The 23,734-nt window shown below is 33.9% G+C and overlaps 1 protein-coding gene across 3 annotated transcripts in view; it reads left to right on the top strand.

The window, feature by feature from the left end:
- Nup155 (nucleoporin 155) overlaps positions 1 to 23,734 on the top strand; it is a 60,569-nt gene that overhangs the window by 4,104 nt on the left and 32,731 nt on the right. For all 3 annotated transcript variants that reach the window (XR_007109131.1, XM_047555870.1, XM_047555869.1), the window contains exons 4-18: positions 4,603 to 4,673; positions 6,161 to 6,253; positions 6,648 to 6,814; positions 7,401 to 7,506; positions 8,920 to 8,993; positions 10,161 to 10,252; positions 12,694 to 12,791; positions 13,249 to 13,401; positions 14,676 to 14,776; positions 16,650 to 16,820; positions 19,520 to 19,630; positions 20,986 to 21,080; positions 22,037 to 22,125; positions 22,572 to 22,634; positions 23,265 to 23,412. Coding sequence is in view for 2 of the 3 variants with exons in the window: in XM_047555870.1 (XP_047411826.1) it covers positions 4,603 to 4,673; positions 6,161 to 6,253; positions 6,648 to 6,814; positions 7,401 to 7,506; positions 8,920 to 8,993; positions 10,161 to 10,252; positions 12,694 to 12,791; positions 13,249 to 13,401; positions 14,676 to 14,776; positions 16,650 to 16,820; positions 19,520 to 19,630; positions 20,986 to 21,080; positions 22,037 to 22,125; positions 22,572 to 22,634; positions 23,265 to 23,412 (1,632 nt within the window). In the remaining variant the exon portion in view is untranslated. The remainder of the gene's footprint in view (positions 1 to 4,602; positions 4,674 to 6,160; positions 6,254 to 6,647; positions 6,815 to 7,400; positions 7,507 to 8,919; positions 8,994 to 10,160; positions 10,253 to 12,693; positions 12,792 to 13,248; positions 13,402 to 14,675; positions 14,777 to 16,649; positions 16,821 to 19,519; positions 19,631 to 20,985; positions 21,081 to 22,036; positions 22,126 to 22,571; positions 22,635 to 23,264; positions 23,413 to 23,734) is intronic.

The raw sequence follows: 23,734 nt of genomic DNA, 5'->3' as shown, positions 1-23,734 counted from the left end.
TGACAATCTGTAGTTTAGCTGAAACAGGGTTTTAAACTACAAGTTTCCATAGCTCTTTTTATCATTGAAATGTTATAGCCACAGTAGAGTGCTTGTAATTATTCTTTGTGTACGCTGAATGTTGCTCCAATATGTTGTTACCAGAACATATTCATTTTTATACTGAAGAATTAAACCCTTTTGTTTAGGTATGTATATCTTTGAGAAAATCCAGTGTAGAAAACTGCAGGATAATTAATTGTGAAAGTAATCTTTTTTTTTTTTTTTTTTTTTTTTTTTTGTGGTCCTGGGGATCGAACCCAGGGCCTTGTGCTTGCAAGGCAGGCACTCTACCGACTGAGCTACCTCCCCAACCCGTAAATAATCATTTTATTAAAAAAGGTTTTGCACTTTAATAAAATATTTGCACTTTGATTAACAGCTAACATATTTATTTAACAAACAACTGTTATACTAAGTATAGTACTGAATGAGCTCACATGGAACAAATAGCCAAACTTTCCTATGTATCTTAGTTTGAGTCACTATTACAAAATACCATAGACTAGGAGACTTATGACTGACACAGATTTATTTCTCTTTTTTTTTTTTTGGGGTGCTGGGGATTCGAACCCAGGGCCTTGTGCTTACAAGGCAAGCACTCTACCGACTGAGCTATCTCCCCAGCCCCCAATTTCTCGTATTTTTTGGAGGCTGGAAGTTTAAGGTCAAGGCACCAGTAGTTGCAGTGTCTGATAAGGGTTCACTTCCCAGTTCATAGGTAGCCATCTTCCTTTATCTTTACATAGAAAAGGGGAGAGTACATCAGTAGGTGAATGGATCAAGAAAATGTGTTACATACACTATGGAATTTTACTCAGCCATAAAGAAGAATGAAATTATGGCCTTTGCTGATAAATGGATGGAAATGGAGAACACCATGCTAGTGAAATATGCCAGTCTCAAAAAATCAAGGGTTGAATATTTCCTTTCATATGTGGAAGGTAGAGCAAAAGAAACAAAAAAAGGTGGTGGGCAGATCTGATATAAGCATACAGGGAAGATCAATAGAGTTAAAGAAGGAAATCAAGAGGGAGGGAGGGAGGACTGGTTAAGGGAGGAAATGTGGGCTAAATTTAACAAAATCACATTACATATGAATATATGACAGGGAATTTCACTATTATGTATATGTAGATAAGTGCCAATTAAAAAATAAATAAGTGAGCAAAGGGGGAAGATCAGAAAGTGGAGGAAGAATATGGGGAGGGAGGAGGTTAAAAAAAAAAAAGTTGGGAGTAACAGGAATTGAAGTGAAATTCCATGCATGATTTTTGTCAAAATGAACCCAACTACTTTGTATAATTATAAAACTCTAATTAAAGAAATAAAGAAAGGAAGAGGGGCAAGAGAGCTCTTGAGAATCTTGTTTTACAGAGCTACTAATCCTATTGTGAGAAATCCATCCTTAGCTCCAAATACCGACATATTGGAAGTTAAGATTTAAATGAATTTTGGGAGGATACAGATATTCAGTCTATAGCTCTGTGCATTCAAAATAGAACTTTTAAAAATAAACCATTTGAAGAATATAATTGTAGAAAAAGGCATGAATGTGTACTGAGTATAGATTTTTAGTCTAAAAATTCATTCCTGTGCTAGGCATGATGGCACATGCCTGTAATCCCAGTGACTCAGGAGGCTGAGGCAGGCAGATCACAAGTTTAAGACCAACCTCAGCAACTTAACAAGACCCTCATCTCAAAATAAAAAATAAAAAGATCTGGGGATGTGACTCAGTGGTTCACCCCTGGATTTAATCCCTATTAACAAGCAATGACAACAAAAATTCAAGTCTATAAAACTTTAGACTTTGTTTCAATTATTTAGTTACCTAAGTCTTTTTTTACAGACAGCATTTTGATTCATTGTACACAAATGGGGTACAACTTTTTATTTCTATGGTTGTACATCATGTAGATTCACACCATTTGTGTAATCATAAGTCTTAATTCCATTTGACTAATAGAAACAATCATGTTCAATTAATTGTTCTCAAACCTCAACTTTAGCAGTATTGGGTCTTAGTTTCAAGAGGCTATGCCAGTTATCAAAGGGCCCTGTGTAATGCCCTGGCATGGGAGAATGGGGAATCCTGGTCCATATACATTGCCAGTTCTTCTGCTTGTATAGTCCTTTCAGTTCAACCAGAACCTTTTTTTTTTTTAGAGGGTGGGTAACCAGGGATTGAAACTCAGGGGCGTTCAACCACTGAGCCACATCCTCAGAACTTTTTTTGTATTTAAATGAGACAGGGTCTCACTGAGTTGCTTAGCACCTCACTTTTACTGAGGTTGACTTTGAACTCCATGATCTTCCTGCCTCAGCCTCCAGAGCTGCTGGAATTATAGGCATGCACCACCAAGCCTGGCCAACCAGAACCTTTCTTCAAAGTCTTGATCATATATTTTTTTCTTAGCACTTGTTTGGTATTCTCGATGAGTTTCTTAGATCTTTGGGTTTGATGTCTTTCATTACTTTTGAAAATTTGTTAGTTGTTACCTTCAAATATTTATTCTGCCTCATTTTATTCCCCTCTCTTGAGATTTCAGTTGGATTTTTGTTGTACTAGTTGATGTTATCTAACAGATTTTGGAGGCTCTGTTTTGTTTGTTTTTCCACACATTTTAAATCTTTTTGTTTCAATTTAGATAATTTTATTGACCCAACTTCAGGTTCACTAATTTTTTTTTTGCCTGATCTATATGATCTTTATTTCTGGGTGTGTTTTGTTTTTTTTTTTTTTGGTTTGGTTGTTTTTTTGTACTAGGGATTGAACCTTGGGGTGCTTAACTACTAAGCCATATCCACAGCCTCATTTATTTTTTATTTTGAGACAGTCTCACTAAGTTGCTGAGGTTGGCTTGGAACTTGCAATCCTCCTGCTTCAGCCTCTTGTGCCACTGGGATTACAGGCATGCACCACCATGCCCAGCTCAGATTCTTATTTCTGGGCTGTGCTCCTCTCCCCTCTTTTCCTGTACAGGGATTGAACTCAGGGGCTCTTAACCATTGAGCTGCATCAACAGTCTTTTTTAGTTTTTCAGACAGGATCTTTCTAAATTGCTTAGGGCCTCACTAAGTTTCTGAAGCTAACTTTGAATTTGTGATTCTCCTGCCTCAGCCTCCTGTTGAGCTGTACTTTAAAAAAAATTTTTTTAATATCTAACATTTCATTGGCTTCTTATAATTTTCATCTCTGCTGAAGTTCTGATTATGTGTATGTGGTGCTGACAGTCCAATCTAGGGTCTTGTACATACTAGGCAAGCGTGCTCCCACTCAGGTACATCCTTAGTGCTCTGCTGAAGTTCTTTATTCATTTACACATTTTGTCCATTAGAAAATTTGTCCATTAGACCTGGGTGCGATGGTGCATGCCTGTAATCCCAGTAGCTTAGGAGGCTGAGGCAGGAGGATTGAGAGTTGAAAGCCAGCCTCAGCAAAAATGAGGCACTAAACAACTCAGTGAGACCCTGTCTCTAAATAAAATACGGAAAAGGGCTGGGGATGTGACTCAGTGGTCCAGTGCCCCTGAGTTCAACCTTTGGTACTATTCCATCCCCTCCCCCCACCAATTTTTTTTTTTTTTTTTCCTTTAGAGCCTGTACCTTATTGATTATAGTTACTTTAAATTTCTTGTCTGATAGTTTGGATTTATAGTTGTCTGCTTCTGTTGATTACTTTGTTTCTCGACAGTAGGGTTTTCTTTATTTTATTCTACTTTTTGTGTCTCATTTTTTAATTGAAAGCCAGACATCATGCATAGAACAGTAGATACCGCATGAAGTAGCATTTATTCTTAGAAATGGGCATGCCTCTTCTCTTGCTAAGGTATAGTATGAAGGCCTTTACTGTGGAAGGAATTTACTTTTTCAGGGGGAGGGGTACTATGAATTGAACAGCCCAGGGGCTTTTTACCACTGAACCACATCCCCAGTTCTTTTTATTTTTTAATTTACTTATTATTTTTGAGACAGAGTCTTCTTGCTAAGTTGCATAGGACCTCACTAAATTGCTGAGGCTGGCTTTGAACTTGGATGCTCCTGTTTTAGCTTCCCAGACTGTTGGGATTACAAGTGTGCCTGTGCCCAGTTTGGAGTTGACTTGCATTTGGGTTTTGTGTATTGTTATAGTTACTCTCAGAGTACTATAGGTACAAAATTCCCTTAGGTTTAGGATGTAGGTTGGGTTACTCGAGATTTTTTTTCTCAATGTTCCTGTTCTACCCTCATCCTTAGGCTTTCTCTGTGAACCCTTCCTTCTGAGAGGGTACTTTCTACACTCTCTTTTTACCCCGCTTTAGCAATAGATTGATGATAAAAATGTTTGCAGCCTAGTTGGAGAGATATTTGCAACGTGGTACAGTTTTCCCTGTTTTTCTGTTTCAGGGTTAACATTAGGCAGGTCTGTGTCCCTAGGTCTTGGGACAAAACTAGTTTTGTTTGCTGGTTTTTTTTTTTCATTATAGTCTATGTTTAAATTTATTCAACAATAAAGAGCATTGTAAAATAAGACTGTGTTTTCTTTGTATGCATAACATGTTTTTCTTCAATTATTGACAGAGGAGACCTTGCCTATTTTGATGGACTTAGTGAGACTATCCTTGCTGTGGGACTTGTGAAACCAAAAGCTGGTAAGTAATAAAAATGTAAGAGATGAGGGCAAATGTGTGTGTGTGTGTGTGTGTGTGTGTGTGTGTGTGTGAGTGTGTTTGATGAGATTATGTTTGTATATACATAGACTGAATGTTTTAGTACCCAATAATACATTTTAAATATTTTAATTTACCATTGAGGTTTTATTCTGAATTACTTCTAATTAAAATTACAAATAGAAAGTGATTAAGAATATTTATTTATTTATTTTCATAGTGTAAGTTTCTCTCTCTCTCTCTCTCTCTCTCTCTCTCTCTCTCTGTTTTGTAGCAGTGCTGGGATTGCCGTCTATCATTGAGTTACATCCCTAACTGTATTTTGCTTAATTTTTCTACTTTCTAATTTATCTGGAACTTTTAGTATTACATATTTTTCACCAGTTACTTAATTTAATGTAAAAAACATTTTCGTCTTTGCTTTTTTTTGAGTCTTTATAGCCCATAGAAGTAGGAACAAAGTTCAGAATAAACCTTAGAGAAATTAAAAGCATTGTTTAATTTAATACCATCAACTTTGTAATGCCAAATGTTTTAAAAATGGTTTGGTTTAAATTTAATATATATCCCATGAACATACCTTCAAACAGAAGAGGCAGCAGTAGGCAAAATTTACTTCATGACAAGGACTAAAAAAAATTTAAGATTGCAGCCATTTTGAAATTGTAACTATTCATGTAAATAGGAACATTCATTTTTATACACTGTTTATTTGATTGCTTTGGAAATGTTATTTCCTTATGTAGAATCTGAACAGTCTTTACCCTGATGTTTTTATGCCTTTTTTCTTAATTTAAAAGTTTATTCATATAAAAATCAAAGATCATTTCTGCCCTCTGTTGTAATAAATACAATCGTCCATCTAAAACAGGTAAGTAGAATGTTAATTTACACAATTGAAATTGTGGCAGTCTTTAATTTGAGAAAAATGTGTTATCTTTGATGATTAAACTCTTCTGAGCTTTGCTACTAACAAGTATTGATAACTCTGACTCTCAAAAATATGTTATAAGCTGGGCATTGTGGTTCCTACCTGTTATCCCAGCTAGAAGGCTGAGGCAAGAGGATATCAGATTTGAGACCTCAGCAACTTAGTGAGATTTTGTCAAAATAAAAAATAAAAAGAAAGGAAGATATAGCTCAGTGATAATGTAACCTGAGTTCATTCAGTAGTACCGCAAAATAAATGAACAAAGATGGATAAACCTAAACTATTTTGTATCGTAACACTGCTTTTAAGTGACATTAAATGCTGAACTCAATGTTTCCTAAGGTGGTTCTTTTCGAGTATTTACTGATTTAAATGATCAAGCACAGAAATATTTTTACATCAGAATTAACTAATTCAGATTTTTTCATTTACTATTTAACTAGTAGCTTATTTTAAGGGTAAAACCATCTTATTTTACACATGTATCTTATACATGCTTTCATGCAAATAATTCCGTCCTATGTGTACCTTACCTTAGGCATCTTTCAGCCTCATATACGACACCTCTTGGTTTTGGCAACCCCTGTGGATATAGTAATTCTTGGACTCAGCTATGCCAATTTGCAGACAGGTATGGTAATCCATAGTTTGGTTTTTAAAATGGCAATATGTTGGGCAGTTAATATAATTAAAAAGTAATCTGGGTGAAATGTTAATTTCCAGTGACTCAAATTAATGATTATTACTGCCAAATCCTTAGAATCTTTGCCAAAAATGTAATAATTTGGATTATCTTATTGCTTGATGTTTTACTACATAATATGTATATATTATAGCTTCTATTTAACTTGAATTAATAAATTATTTGTATCACATTTTATAGTAATTTAAAAATGTATGCTATAGAATCTTTTGAGTATATTAAGAATTCAGTAATAAAATAAATTCTGAAGATAATGCCAAGATCATTTTAAAATTAAACTAATAGACTGATTCTTATACTTTTTCTTAAAAAAAAAAAATAGGTTCTGGGATTCTTAATGATAGCATGTCTGGCGGAATGCAGTTGCTTCCAGATCCTTTGTATTCTCTTCCCACTGATAATACTTACCTTTTAACAATAACTTCCACTGATAATGGAAGAATTTTCTTGGCTGGAAAGGATGGCTGTTTATATGAAGTAGCATACCAAGTAAGTTTGACACTTAGAAACATTCTATTTTCCCCCCTCCCTCTTGATGTAGTAGGGAAAGATAAGCTTTTAATTTTCTAATTATATAATATATTCTGATGGAAAATATTCAAGCATACAATTAAAGCTGTAGTCTTCTATTATCACTCTGTGTCTTTAAAATCCAGCTCTTTTCCCAAAGTCAAAAACTGTTATCAGTTCTCTTTTTTATAAGAAAAATTGAACCCAGGGCCTTGAGCATGCTAGGCAAATGCTGTGTATGTCTTTGCAGAACATTATACCTCCACTAATATATGTGTATATATAGCATTTATATAAGCACATGTACCTATGTGTGTGTATTCTAGTAAATACATAGTGTATTATTTTTATATTTTCTCTTTAATAATATGTCTTGAAAGTCTTGATTGCCACTATTTGGTAGATATTTTTAATTATAGGACTTAAGTCAATAGTTAATTTCGAATGATCTCACTTATTTGCAATCCTTGGTATTTCATGAAGATGAGGATTTTTAATAAATAGGAGTATTCAGTAGTTGTTGTAAGTTACATACCTTTACAAGTCTTCTTTCTTTTGTTTTAAGGCAGAAGCAGGTTGGTTTAGTCAAAGATGTAGGAAGATAAACCACTCAAAGAGCTCACTTTCTTTCCTTGTTCCTTCCTTGCTACAATTTACATTCTCAGAAGATGGTAAGTAGGAAACAAGTTTGGCAAATGAAACAAATTTTTACTACATTGTTGACTTAACATTTTCTTCAGACATTCTCATTCTTTTTAAATATATTTTTTAGTTATAGATGGACATAATACCTTTATTTATTTTTATGTGGTGCTGATGATTGAACCCAGTGTCTGTCTCTCATGTGCGAGGCAAGTGCTCTGCCACTAAGCCACAACCCCAGCTCCTCCTTCTTAATTAAAATACTTTGTCATTTTAAGTTCATAAGATCTCTTAAAAGATAAAGGGAATACAAAATGTTATGTTCATAAGATCTCTTAAAAGATAAAGGGATTACAAAATGTAGAGAAAAGTGGGTTTTATTTTCAAGTTAGTTATTTCTTATACATGTTGAATCATGAAAAATGTGTCCAAAACAGCTCTGCATATTTAAACTAAAATACGGGGGGTGGGGAGGGGTGTATGTGTGAGAGAGATTGATAAATTGATTCATACATCTAATATGGTTTTCAGTCTAGAATAAATTCCCAGTACAAAAAATATGTATCTAAATCTTTAATAGACCGAGGAGTTTAAACAGGGGAAATTATTTTAAATACTTTGGTAAATAAGACAAATATACCTTAAATGACTGAATTTTTTAGTTATGGTTTGCTTAATGTTGGGGATGTGTTCTGAAAGATACCTTGTTAGGTAATTTTGTATTGTGCTAACATCATAGATTGTATTTATACAAACTAAGATGCCTACAACATCATGAGGTGATAATAATCTTATGGGATCATATTGTGCATATAGTACCCATTGTTGACTAAAGTGTCCTAATAAAGTACATGACTATATAATTTATTCTCCTTCACACAATGAATTATTAAACTGGAAGTTTCCTGAAAAAAAAAATTTTATGTGTTTTCAGCATATAATAAATATTGTTGATCGAAGAAATATTCTAGAACTTGAATTTTATTTTCTTTAAAATTCATTTAGAAACAGGCACAGTGACATGGCCCTATAACCCTAGTTGCTCAGGGGGCTGAGGCAGACAATTGCAAGTTCAAATCTAGCCTCATCAACTTAGTGAGACCTAACCTCAGAATATAAAGGACTGGGGATATTAGCTTAATGGTAAAGTGCACCTGGGTTCCATCCCCAGTACAAAAAAAAAAAAAAAAAATTCACAGTAGGTTATCCTTGATGCTCTTACCCTGTTGTAGTATTTGACCTCTGTTGTCTGATCTAAATGCTTCCTGACTTGGTCCTTATGGATTTACATGTCCTGGATTTAACTCCCAACCAAAAGAAAAGAAAGCCCCATGAATGGAGAGTTCTAATTTAGCAATCTTAATTTGTTGTACATAGCTACTGTGTTCACTTGGTTAATTGTTGGGGTTTTTCTTTCTTTTTTTTTTTTTTTCTGCCTTTAGATCCTATTGTTCAAATTGCAATTGATAATTCAAGAAATATTTTATATACACGATCAGAGAAAGGAGTAATACAGGTAAGAATTCATGTGATACTACTGTTTAAGAGTAGAAAATCATCCCTGTTTAAATAAGTAAAATTTAGTCACTTTAACTTTTTCTGTTAACTGTGTGTATGTTTTATTAGAGCATTATAGTTATACATAGTAGTTGCATACATCTGGACAAATTTGTACTTGCATGGAATTTTATTTTGGTTCATGTTCTCCAACTTCCTTCCACTCCTCCCTTTCCCCCTTCTTCTTCCTTTCCTCTATGATGTTACTTTTACTCATCTATTTATGTATTTATGATTGGTCTTTCTACTTCTACATAAAGATGAAATTCCTTGTGGTATATTTACATATGCACATAGCTTGATTTTTAAAATTCATTCTGCATTTCCTCCCCTTTTCCCTCCTCTCCCCCTCCCAACTCCTTGTACTCTACTGATCTTCCCTATATCTTCTTGCTATCCAGTCCTCCCTTCCTTTCCTTTATTTTGCTCTGACTTCCACATATGAGAAAAAACATTGGACCCTTGATTTTCTGAGACCAGAATATTTCACTTAGCATGATGTTCTCTGTTTCCATCTGTTAACCAGTAAATGCCATAATTTCATTCTTCTTTATGGCTGAGTAAAACACCATTGTATACATAATACCACAATTTCTTAACCCTTTTATCCATTGATGGGCATCTGGGTTGATTCCAAAATAGTGGAATTGTGCTGCTATAAACATTGAGGTTTCTGAAGTATGGTGATTTTAATTCTTTTGGATAAATAGCAAGAAGTGGGATAACTGGGTCATATGGTAGGTTCCATTTCTACTTTTTTGAGAAATCTCCATACTGCTTTCCATAGTGGTGGTGCTAGTCTGCAGTCCTACTAGCAACATTTGAGTGTACTTTTTCCCCCAAATCCTCTATAGCACTTATTATTGTTTGTATTCTTCATAATTGCCATTCTCATTGGAGTGAGATGAAATCTTAGTGTAGTTTTGATTTGCATTTCACTGATTTAAAAAAAAAAAATCTACAACTACTTCTTAGGATCTCTTTTTATGAGTTTTAAAGTCTCTGAACATTTCTGTACTTGTATTAAGTAAAAAAAAAATTGGAGGGGCCCTAAAAGGAAAAGTATAGCTAACAAAATAGATAAGTATATAATCATGTTAACTAAGAGTAATATTTTTATTCATAGGTTTATGATTTGGGCCAAGATGGACAGGGAATGAGTAGAGTTGCCTCAGTTTCACAGAATGCAATTGTCTCTGCTGCTGGAAACATTGCAAGGTAATATGTAATTTGTTGGCAGACATTTCATTTGCAGATATAATTACACTATTTATGTGTAGTAGTATACTAAAATTAAATTATCCCCTCAAAATATCTCCAAAAGATCAATATTGAAGGAAGCTGGGTACAGTGGTACATGCCTATAATCCCAGCAACTCAGGAAGATTATGCAGGAGGATCATGAGTTTAAGGCCAACTTTGAGACCCTATCTCAAAATATAAAAGGGTTCAGTAGTAGAGCCCCTAGGTTCAATGCCGAGACCTGGAGGAAAAAAAAAAAAGAATTGAAAGAGATGATACTCCGGGTTATGTTTGTAATAGAACTATTAGAGCCTTATTTTATCTTGACATAGGGCAATCCCCAGTGCTGGAAATGGTAAGTTAGTTTTTAACTAACTTTAAATATGTTAGTAATCCTGAAAAAAAGTGTTCATATAACCAAATTTTTAGTCATGATTTGCTTCATCATGGGGACGTGTTCTGACAGATGCCTTGTTAGGCATTTTTGTTATGCTATTATCATAGACTATACTTACACAAACTAGGATGTTTACAACATCATCAGGTGATAAAGGATTTGGAAGCAATAGTAAAACTGTACTTTATTGTGTAAAGTACAGCTTAATTGTGTCTTTTTTTTTTTTTTTTTTTTAACTTCTGTTTTTTGCAGTGTTGGGGATTGGGGCTGGTTGAGTGGTAGGCAAGCACTGTACCACTAAGTCACATCCCCAACCTTTTTTTCTTTTTTTTCTTTTTCTTTTTAACTTTAAGCTTTAGATCATCTGTTATAAGCATCATAGATCTTGTAACTAGGATATTGTAAGTCTTCCTCATGTCACTAGTTGGTCTGATTGTATAGAGATATACAGACAGGAAGTAGAATTCCACAGTCATTAATATCCTCCTAGTGTATGTGAACAAAGTAAAGGATGTTATGATTTGCCTGAGCTCTCACTCTTAAATAAGTGCTAGAAGCCAAGGAATTCTATATTGGAAACTTGTACTATCTTTCACTTATTTTCCACCTACCTTGGTCAGCTGCAGATATTCTCTTTACATGATAAAGGCCTCATTGTCTTTGTACTTGGGTAATTGCAGTGATCAGACATCATAGTAAAAAATCAACTTTTTTGTTTTTGTTGTTGCTGCTTTTCAGTGACAAAAGTTCTGACAATAAAACAGGGTTTCCTGTTTATTCCCCTACCCCTAAAAAAAAATATGGTAAATACTGATAAACCCACTGCCTTAAATTCACTAGTTGTTAACATTTTGCCTCATTTGTTCACTCTTTATTAAGGAACCATTAGCAAGTAGATTCGAGACATAATACCTTAACTTCCAGCTTCTATGTAGGCCTCATATTTAACCATCAGTACAATTACCACACCTAAGAAAATTAACAGTAATTTTATAATACTTGCAATTATAACTATAATCATATGGTTTATATCAAAATTTCCCCAAACCCCCAAAACTTCTATAGCTGTTTTTCTTTTCAAATTCTGCAATTGGAATTTATGAATTGCATGGGTTATTAGTGTTTTTAATATAGAGCACCCCCCTTTTGTCTTTCATAAATGTTGACATTTGGGAGGGAGAGACAGGAATTCTTTATGGCATATACCAATTTCTGATTTTCTTTTTTCCCTACAGTAGATTAGATTTTCAGTAATAATTTTTTAGATAATTATTACATAGGTGATATGAACTTACAAATTTCTTCATTACATCTGGGCATGGTAGCACATACCTGTATTCCCAGCGATCCAGTAAGTGGAAGCAGGAAGATTTCAAGTTTAAGGCCAGCCTGGCCAATTTAGACCCTGTCTAAAAATTTGGAAAAAAAAAGAAAGAAAGAAAGAAAGAAAACAGAACCAGGGACATAACTCAGTGGTAGAGAGAGCTTCCTTTGGTTCAAAAACAAACAAAAAAAACCCCACAAATCTCTTCATTACAAAAATTCATTTTTCCCTTTTACAACAATGGTAATTTGTTGCTCTGAGAACCCTTTGTTCCCCACAAACCTTTTACCCAGTGGTGTTATCCTGTTTTTGTTTTTGTTTTATTTTTTTTTAATAATTTTTTTTTATTTTTTATTTTACAGACTGCATTTTGATTCATTATACACAAATGGGATACAACTTTTCATTTCTGTGGTTGTACACAATGTAGATTCACACCATTCATGTAATTACACATGTATATAAGGATGTCTGTCTCAGTCCTTTTTTTTTTTTTTAATCTTTGAAAAGAGAATTAGTCTTAACAGTATTAACTTAAATATTGCATGGTTGAGTTTCTGCTTCTGTTGTATTTTCTAAGGGGTTAATTTATGTTAGTTTAGCATGTTTAGACACGTGAATATAATGATGGAAAATATATCTTATAAATTAAACACAGTTTTGAAATACACTTTTTTTTTTTTCTTCCTCTTTTAGGACCATTGATCGTTCTGTTTTTAAGCCAATTGTTCAGATAGCAGTGATTGAAAATTCTGAATCATTGGACTGTCAGTTATTGGCTGTCACACATGCAGGTAGGTTTTTAAATTTCTGTATCTGCTATTGCTATTAGTTTGATAATTTTTAGATTTGGAAATTTATGATTAGAAATGTTTTTTAAGTCGTATTAATAATTCATAAAATTAAGAATTTTTTTAAAATGGAAGTTTCTTCTGATTCTGTCTCTTCATTTTATAGAAGTATAACCAGATCTGAAAATGTTAAGTGGCTAATACTTGGTGATAGCCTAAAATGGAACACAGTCCCCCGGGCTTGTTCTTTCAACCGAAATGTGTTGATTAATTTGTCAATTCTGAGTGATAGTTTCTTAGAAATCTGTTTCAACTGGTAGGCCAAGTAATAATTTAAGTTCAATGAGGAAAGTGATTTGTGGTTTTACCAGTTCTGTTTCTATGTGGAATTGCTTTAATACACATGTACTTTAGGTCCTTTTATTTTCTGTTACTGATGCATACTTTACCCCATCATTAGGTATCAGGTTATATTTCAGCACTTGTCCATTTAGACAGCCATTAGCACGGCCTAACACACTGACTCTGGTTCACGTTCGCTTACCTCCTGGATTCTCAGCATCTTCAACAGTGGAAAAGCCTTCAAAAGTACATAAGGCTCTTTATAGTAAAGGTAAGCTCTGAAGTACTATCAGATTTAAGATGGAGTTCTTAAAACTGTTAAAATTATAAGGCATTTTGAGGCATTTGAAAATAACATTAATGCAATTTTCAGTGAAATTTGGAATGTTTTAGGTTTTTTTCTAGGTGTCATTCTTGCAACTTTTGATTTTTTTCTTAAGATTGTTTTGACTTTTCTCTATTTCTTGTATTTTCATATGAATTTTAGGATCACTTTGTCAATTTCTGTAAATCAGGCAGGTGGAATTTTGATAGTTTATAGATCAGTTTAGAACATGTTGCATCTTTTTTTTTTTTTAAATTAGGTATAGATGGGCACCATACTTTTTATTTATTAATTTTTTATGTGTTGTTGAGGATGGAAGCCAGTGCCTCACATGTGCTAGGCAAGCACTCTACCACTGAGCTACAACCCCAGCCTCATGTTACATCTTAATTATATGCTTTACCTCTCCAATTACGTTTTACAAATGAATTGTAATCTCTCGCCTAAAACCATTCAGTGAACTCAAGACTGACAGCACCAAAATCAGTGTAAAAGGAACTAATTAGCAGGAAAGTCTGGAATTGAGCATAGGAGAATATATTTTAAAATCAAACTGTAATATTAGCTAGCTTTGCTGGGATACTGCTTTTAGAGTACATTTATCTCTGACCTTGCACTAGCACATTCATCACTTTTATTCATGGTATGTTTGAATTCACCAATACATAAATTATTTCATTGTGTGTTAGATACCATTGATTGTAGGCACATTTTTTATGTCTTAAGTTTTTATAAAGTTAATAATTAAATTGACAAAAGCACCAATTGCAAACTGTATTTTACTTCAGAGATGTTAAAACATGAAAAAAAGTAAATTTTGAACTGAACGAAATACAGCGTAAGCTTGAGATTACTTAACAGTTCTACCCTGCTTTTCTTATTTTATTTTTTCATGGTTCTGGGAATTGAACCCAGGGGTACTCTACCACTGAGCTACAAACCCAACCCTTTTTATTTTTTATTTTGAGGCAGGATCTCACTAAGGTGTTAAGGCTGACCTTGAACTTGTGATCCTTCTTCCTCAGCCTCCCAAGTCACTGGGATTACAGGCTCTGTCACTCCACCCAGTCCACCTGCTTTCAAGAAATTTGTTTTTTGCTTATTTTGTAACTTGTTTGCTTATAAAGATTAATATATATTAAAGTTAGTGATTGTTATTATTAAGTTATTGTGGGTGCATTTTATTTGATATGAAAAAATTTTGTATATTAAACTTGTAGGTATCCTATTGATGGCAGCCTCAGAAAATGAGGATAATGATGTTTTATGGTGCATCAACCATGATACGTTTCCTTTCCAAAAGCCAATGATGGAAACCCAGGTAAGGTATCCACAGAATTCTAAAGAAACTATACTTGGGTGTGTATGCATATATGTATTTAAAGTTAAGAATAATATGTTAAGGAACGTTGTCTTCTAATTTGTTGTTTTTTGCTTCTGGTAATATTAATGATTAGAAATCATATTGAAAAGAAATGTACCTAAAAATAAATGATTGTATCTCTTCTGAAATTATCCTTGTCCCATTTAAATATGTTGTGTTTTTAGTTATTTAGCTATGAGGACGTCCATTAGAGTTATGACTTAGAGTTTTATCTTGGAAGTTTTGCCCAAATTTTTAAATTATAAATTTAAATTTCTATAATTTATAAATTATAAATTATAGAAACTCAAATGCCAAATTAGACCCCACAAGAGAGAATTAACATTTTTCTTATTTTATTACCTCTGTTTTCTTCATATACAAACTTATACATACCAATGTATAGCTGTCTTAAATACATATACAACCACATTTTCCATGAAGTTGATGTAGTCATCCTGGGTGAGGGGCCTGCTAATCCTACCATCCTAGTCTCTTGTCCCTAATGAGCTGAGGTGTACCATCTCTTCCCCTTCTTGTGGTGTCCTCTGCCCAGCCCTATTTGTCCTAGTTACCTCTGCAAAGCCCTCTGACCAGCCCTGTTGATCAAACCAGATTAAAAACCCCATTGGGGTGCTGGGGTTTAACTCAGTGGTAGAGCACTTGCCTAGCATGCACAAGACCCTGGTTTCTATCCCTAGAACCGCAAAAAGTAAAAATTAAAAATAAATAAATAAATAAAAACCTACTGGGGTGTAATAGTTCACTTTTAAGGCCATCTCTTTATAGACTTTTCAGTTCTAGCTATCACTAGCTATGTCCTGGTGATTCTTAAATGTGATCCTTTTAATTTGGGAGGAGTGGGAAATTGTATGTAAGTAGGAGAAGGAAATACCCAACTCCCAAGAATGGGAGCATTGTTTGAATTAGCTCTACCAAGTTTCTGACCTGGTTCTGATGTGGCTCAGTGGTAGAGTACCACTGGATTCAATCTCCAGTACCAAAAAAAAAAAAAGAGAGAGATTGGGAAAACAAGGGATTTTATATTGACTGAGCATTGGATTATATTAGAGAATTTTTAATAAACTTAAATGTTATAATGGCATCATAGTTATGTAAGAAAACATCCTTATTTTGGGGAGGTGTATGAAAAGTATTTAGGAGTGACATGATGTCTATAACTTTCCAATGGTTCAATAAAGAAAAAGATGCAGAAGAGAAAAAGTAGATAAGGCAAAATGGTAATAATTGTTGGAACTTAGAACTGAGCACATAGGCATTCATTCCCTTTATTTCCAACATTTTTGGATGCCTGAAATGTATTATAAACATTTGAGAAGATTAAAACACTTTTAACATCATGTACAACCATAGAAATGGAAAGTTGTACTCCATTTGTGTACAATGAATCAAAATGCAGTCTGTAAAAATGAAAGATTTTTAAATAAAAAATAAAACACCTTAGAAAGCAACAAATAGAACTTCAGAAGACAACAGAATCCACATGTCAGCAAAAACTAAGCACTGAATGTACTAGTGTAGATTAATCTATCCTGAAGATTTGGTAAAAGATAATCATTCTTTGGTTTTGAGAGAATTATAATTCTAGTAAATAGAATTTACAGTTCATTTTCAGAAAACTTTGCATTTGTCCTTTATTATGAAAAGATAATTTGTATAAAAGATTGTTGATTAAAAGAATAGGAGAATAAAGAGTTAAATACATACTTTTGAGGACATTTCATAGAGATTAAGTGTGCATTTTATTTTCAGAAGCTTTTGCTTTGTGTAACTTCAGTATGATTGTAAAAAGTGTGTTTGTTTTATATAGATGACAACCCGCGTTGATGGTCATTCATGGGCTCTTTCTGCAATAGATGAATTGAAAGTAGATAAGATAATTACACCTTTAAATAAGGATCATATTCCGATAACTGACTCTCCAGTTGTTGTACAGCAACACATGTTACCTCCAAAGAAATTTGTTCTCCTCTCAGCACAGGTATGCACATATTCTCTTGTGGTAGAGGCAAAAAGAGAAATGATATTTAATGTTTTTGTCAAATATTCTGAAGTAGTCACTTAGTGGAGTCATTGTCTTAAACCCTTTGGAATGGTTATTCTTATATTTTAAAGAATGTTTGTAAATACCAAATATGCCACAAAAGAACTAACTCTTTTAACAGTTACACTTCTAAAGTATTCCTTCTTTAACTGGTGTTCAGCAACGTAGCATGTACTATAAGCTAAGTTTTATTTCCTTTTTTTGTTTTTGTTTTTGTTTTTGTTTTCCAGGTATTGAACTCAGGGGCACTCAACCACTGAGCCACATCCCTGTCCCTATTTTGTATTTTATTTAGAGACAGGGTCTCACTGAGTTGCTTAGCACCTTACTGTTGCTGAGGTTAGCTTTGAACTCACAATCCTACCTCAGCCTCCCGAGCTGCTGGGATTACAGGTGCGCACCACTGGGCCCGGCTTATTTCTTTTTTTCACATTTTTTATTGGTGCATTATATAGTTGTATATAATGGTGGGATTGTTACATATTCATGCATGCACACAATCTAACAATATAATTTGGCCAGTATTATTCAAGCTAAGTTTTATTTTGAAAAACAACCAAGAAATATTTCTTATAGTTCTCACTTAATTAAAAAATATTTCTTAATATTTTAACTTTTTAATCAATTCATTGAGAATTCAAGTGGTATAGCACAGAAAATATATACAATAAACTCCTGCTCCTAGTCCAGAGCCCTTCCCTCTAGACATCTTTGTTGTCAGTATCTAAGTATACTTCTGGGAATATATTTTGAATATACAAACAATGCAAATGTATTTCTAAACACTTGGTAACATATAATATATACACCATTCTGTGCCTTGCTTTTTATATTTCAAAAATACATCATGGAGATCTTTCCACATATTTAACACTATTTATATATTTATACATATATAAAATACTTTGTTTTATATTTGAAAGTTATTTGTGGGGATATTCCAATCCCCTATTAATGGATTATCTTTTGCCCTTAAAAGTAATGCTACAGGGGCTGAGATTGTGGCTCAGTGGTAGAGTACTTGCTTAGCATGCATGAGGCACCGGGTTTGATCCTCAGCACCCCATACAAAACTAAATAAAGTCATTTTTTTAAAAACATTTTTTTTGTTGTAGACGGACACAGTGCCTTTATTTATTTTTATTTTTTTTATGTGGTGCTGAGAATCAAACCCAGTGCCTCACACATGCTAGGCAAGCGCTCTACCACTGAGCCACAACCTCAGCCCTAAATAAAGTTATTTAAAAAAAAACAAAAGTAATGCTACAGTGTTGTGTGCATAAGTCATTTTGTATATGTGTGAGTAAAGCTGTAGGATTGTATCTTCTTGGTCAAAGAGGATGTGTATTTATAATTTCAATAATTACCAGGTTTCCCTGTGTACATTTGCTAATGGTATTTGTGAATGCCTATTTCCCACCCCCACCCCCATAATATTACACTCTCTCATTAAAAATGAATTTGAGTTGGGGTTGTGGCTTAGTGGTAGAGTGCTTGCCTAGCACTCAGGAGGCACTGGGTTTGATCCTCAGCATCACATAAAATTCTTAAGTAAAATAAAGGTATTGTGTTGATATATACAACTAAAAAGTAAATTAAAAAAAAAGAGTGAGATTTACTGTCTTTTTATAATTCTTTGAACACTCTGTTCCTACTATATACAGTAGTGCCCTGATCTGATTTTCACTTTCTAAGGTTTCAGTTGCCCCTTTAGGCAAATGGAATTTGAAAATTGGTAGAAAATTCCAGAAATAATTCACAAATTTTAAATTGCATGTTCAGAATAGCAGGATGAAATTTTGTGCCTTCTGGCTTCAATCCACTCGGGATATGAATTTTTCCTGTAACCAGTGTATCCACGCTGTATGTACTACCTTCCTGTTAGTCACTCAGTAGCTATCTTTGTTAATATATCAAATGTTATGGTTTTATAGTGCTTGTTTTGGTACAATTCATAGTTTTAGGCATCCAGTAGGGGGGGTCTTCGAATGTATCTAGTGAGGATAAGGGGGGACAATTATACTTCTATTGAGTTGTCCTTTTGAACTGTAAAAGAGAATTGAAATTTATGAATCAGGGATGTTTTTGTGATTTTAGCCTCATATTTTTCCTGATTTGTCATTTGGCTTTATTAAGATTATTAAGTGGTCAAAATGATGATCTTTAGGAATTTATGTCATATTTTGCTTCCTTACTCTGAGACTTATAAGAGAATTCACCTGTAGTTGCTTCTGATTTTCTTCTAGTATTAGTGTGGTTTTATTTTATCCTTTAAATCTTTTATATGTTTGGAATTTATCCCAGTAAAAAGTATGAGTATGGATCCAGCTTCATTTTTATTCAAATGGGTCTCCGTAGTGCTAACATAATTAATGAATAATCTGTCTTTAATCCTCTGGTTTGAGGGGCAGCATGAGTAGGGCAGTATATTTTTATCTAATTTTTCTCTGTAGATATATAGATCTTGTGTAGGTTGGAAGTTGAAATGTAGACAGTCTTTTTGACCAGTTTATTTTGTATTCTTGAAGTTATTTTGTTGTTGTTTGATTTATTTGATTTAATAAGGTACGTTGTCAGTTGCTACCAGCCAAGTTTGTTAAATCTGTTATTCATATTGTTTCTTTTTAATTTCTTAGGGTAGTCTTATGTTTCATAAACTTAGACCTGTAGATCAACTGAGGCACTTACTTGTGAGCAACGTGGGTGGAGATGGAGAAGAGATTGAAAGATTCTTTAAGTTGCATCAGGTAATTGTTGATATACTTTTTTAAGGTTGATGATATTTTAAACAGTGAAATAATGGAGTACTAGTCAAATTTTGACATAAAATGGGACTAAAATGTAATAAACAGATAATAAAGTCTTCCTTTCTTTACCTGAGTCACTATATGAATATTGACTTTTGAAAGTAGAACAAGACTTCTTTCAGATTTTTATTCTCTGATTTAGATAAATTCTTATTAAAGTGTACTCTTAAAAAGTCTGATACTCAGGTTAGACAATAAATTAATTTTTTTTTTTTTTTTTTTGGCTGTGCTGGGGATTCACCTACGGCCTTGTTTTGCTAGGCAAGCACTCTACCCAATGAGCTACATCCCCAGTCCTAAATTAATCTTTATGAGAAGCCTGAGACATTACATTTATGGGCTGGTATGTTCTTGTATACACATGTGCTCACTCTTAATGATCTGAGGAAGAAATTTGAGGGGATAATGTGGGGGGCATTAGTATTTCAAAGGTACACCTAGAATTGATGAGGTTAAAACTGGTAGTGCTTAGCTTAAAATCAAGAACAGATCAAAATTAAGTGTATATCTGGGTGCAGTGGTGCCCGCCTGTAATCCCAATGACTTTGGAGGCTGACAGGAGGATCACAAGTTTAAGGCTAGCCATAGCAACTTAGCAAGGGCTTAAGCAACTTAGTCAGACCCTGACACAAATGAAAAGGGTTAGGGATATGTCTCTGTGGTAAAGTACCCCTGGGTTAAATCCCTTGTATCAAAAAACAACTAAATGTATAGATCCTACATACAAACCAACTATTAAAAATCTTAGTTCCACCACTGGGTAAGTTACTTTAATTCTCTAGGGTTCAATTTTTTTTAAATGTAAAATATGCATTATTATCAATATGTGGTATAAGGGATAACATATGCCAGACTCTTAAAATAGTGCCTGGCACATGATGCATACTCAATAAATGTTAGCTCTTAGCTGGGTGCCATGGCACATGCCTATAATCTTAGTGACTCAGGAGACTGAGGCAGAAAAATCACAAGTTCAAGGCCAGTCTTGGCAATTTAGCAAGACTCTGTTGCAAAATAGAAACTGAAAAAGGCCTGAGGATATGACTGTTAGTGCTCTTCTGGGTTTAATCCTCAGTACTAAAACAAAAACAATAGAAAATAAAAGAGTAGTGTTTGCTTCTCTTTTACTACCAGCTAATTTCATTCAGTTAGCCATTATTTACAGAGCACCTGCTTTGTGCTAAGGACAGATTTAAACAAAATTTCTTTTAGAATGTTTACATTTAATATACACACACACATATATATATATATATATATTTTTTTTTTTTTTTTTTTTTTTTTTTTTTCTACAGGAAGACCAGGCTTGTGCAACTTGCCTTATCCTAGCTTGCTCCACTGCTGCCTGTGACAGAGAAGTATCTGCTTGGGCAACGCGGGCTTTCTTCAGGTGTCAGGTTTTTTTCTACAGGGCCACTTTTTTAAATGGTTGCTTTGCTAGTGTGATAGTTTAAGGCCTCGCCAAACAACTGAATAACCACATAGGGAAATTACTAAAATTCATTTGCAAAAGGTACAATTCTGGAAAGCTTATGATGCTGATGAAATAGATTTGCCTAATTTATGAAGTTTGTTCTCTAACATTTTCTGTCTAGTCTGTTCACACTTCTGTCTCATTTACTCTCTCACCTTTTTTTACTTCCTCAGACATTACCAGTTCTGCTGTCTGTGTGTCATTGTTTCTGAGGGATTCTGAATCACATTAAGGAAACTTGGTGTCAAAGAGATTGTATTAGCCAGATGTGGTGGCATTCACCTGTTATCCCAGTGACTTGAGAGACTAAGGCAAGAGAATTGCAAGTTTGATGCCAGCCTCAGCAACTTAGCAAGGTCCTAAGCCACCAAGCAAGACCCTCAAAAAGATAAAAATGAGTAGAATGTAACTCAGTGGTAAAGTACCCCTGGGTTCAATTCTCCAGTACCCTGCAAATAAAGGAGATTTTATTATTAACTTTTGAAGTACCGGGGATTAAACCCAGAGCCTCATATATGCTAGGCAAGTGCTCTATTGCTGAGCTATACTCCATACGCCAGCCCTCAAAGAGATTTAAAAAAAAAAAAAAATTAGTCAGAATCTATTAGGAAAATAACAGTGCCATTTCCTCCCTAAAAAAACTCTGTGTTGCCAATGATATTTTAGAAGTTATTGGAGTCCCTGGTAACGGTTTTAAGTCAACCTTTACTAAGTAAGTACTTGTTATGTATCCTAGGAATATATTTCACTGTCAGCATCATACATTAAGTCTGTAGCATTTATTTGGAAGCTAAACAGGAGTAGGAACAATTCCAGCTTTTAAGATAGATAACTTTACTGAATAAATTCAGCCTCTGTTATCATACAAATAGGTACGGTGGTGAAGCACAGATGAGATTTCCAGCTACTCTTCCCACTCCGAGTAATGTTGGTCCCATCTTGGGATCTCCCGTTTATGCTAGTGAGTATTAAATATTGAAATGAAACTTTATAATAGCATGAATTTTAGAAACTGTGATATTTTAATCAGTAAAGCTTTACATCTTGTTTTATTACTACCGTATTATTAATGGATAAGTCTATAGTTTGTGACATGTGAAGTGATGCTATTACTATGAATCCTTATTTTATGAAGCAAAAGAAGATATAACCAATAGTATTTACGGATCTCATTTGGTATTTATTGAATGGAAAAGAAATGAATGATTCAATAACAAGAACTTCATATTATCAGTGTTTTCCAAAGTAGGGATTTTAAGAATTTACTAGAATGAAATGAGTAATTTTCAAATATATCATGGGTGGTTCTGTTCTTCATTCACACTTAACAAATAGCTTCTGTACCTCATTTTGATTAGATTCAAATGATTGGCAGGTTATTTTATAACTATTTGTATTCTTTTTTAGGTTCTCCTGTTCCCAGTGGTAGTCCATATCCAAATCCATCCTTTTTGGGAACACCATCTCAAGGTACCACTTTTCTTTGTTTTGGATCACTATTGCTCTTCCTTTTTTTTTTTTTTTTTTTTTTTTTTTTTTGTGATGCTGGGGATTGAACCCAGGGCCTCATGTTTCAAGGCAAGCACTCTACCTACTGAGTTATCTCCCCAGCCCTGCTCTTCTTTTTGAAGAGCTAACATGGTTTTAATTTTTAGTGTGAAAAACATTAACTTGCCCTGTTCTCTTGGAAAAAAATGTCATTTAATAGATGTCATTTTATTGCTTGACATCTAAGCAAGTACAGGCATTTGGCCATGAATGACTTTATTTATGAGTTCCTCAAATATTGTGCCTAGATATCCCCTTATTGGGTATTAGGATTTAAGTGGGCCCTGAAATTAGTGTAAATAGTTTTGTTTCATTTGTAGTATTAGGAACTATGATTGCAAGTTTTCTTGCCTTTTCATTCTGCATTTTCAACACTTGTAAGTCTTAACTGGGAGAATCCATCCAAATCTGTCACTCTTCTTGGCAGGAAAAATCAAGTATCTATTTATTCAATTATTTTTATAAGTATTCCTCCCTTTGTGTCTAGAAACAAAAAACCTGAGTTTTTGAGAATTCTGAATATTTAACAGATTTGTTTTTATTCATTTATAGGTATACAGCCTCCTGCTATGTCAACTCCTGTGTGTTCCATGGGAAACCCAGCAGCTCAGGCCACAAGTATGAGTTGTATGACTGGCCCAGAGATTGTATACTCTGGAAAACACAATGGTATTTGCATTTATTTTTCTCGGATAATGGGGTAAGTTTTCAAGGAATACTTAACTATTGCTCATTTGTCCTTTTGTTTTTTTCATTATGATATAAGGAATTGAATGCAGGGGCATTCTACTACTGTCTTTTTGAGATAGTACCTTGCTAAGTTTACGTTGCCAAAGCTGGCCTTGAACTTGCAGTTTTCCTACTGCAGCCTCCAGAGTAGCTGGGGTATTTTTCCTATTTTGAATAGTGAAATATTTTTAATTAAATTTGGGACATCATTTATTCCTATTAAATTTTACTTTTAACTCATTTATCCTTTGATAAAATTAGTGTCTAAGCCTTTTTATTATATGTCTGTTAAG

Source organism: Sciurus carolinensis, chromosome 6, assembly GCF_902686445.1.
Source record: "Sciurus carolinensis chromosome 6, mSciCar1.2, whole genome shotgun sequence".
Taxonomy (NCBI): Eukaryota; Metazoa; Chordata; class Mammalia; order Rodentia; family Sciuridae; genus Sciurus; species Sciurus carolinensis.
The sequence above is the reverse complement of the archived record's forward strand: the minus strand, read 5'-3'. Positions and strand labels throughout refer to the sequence as shown.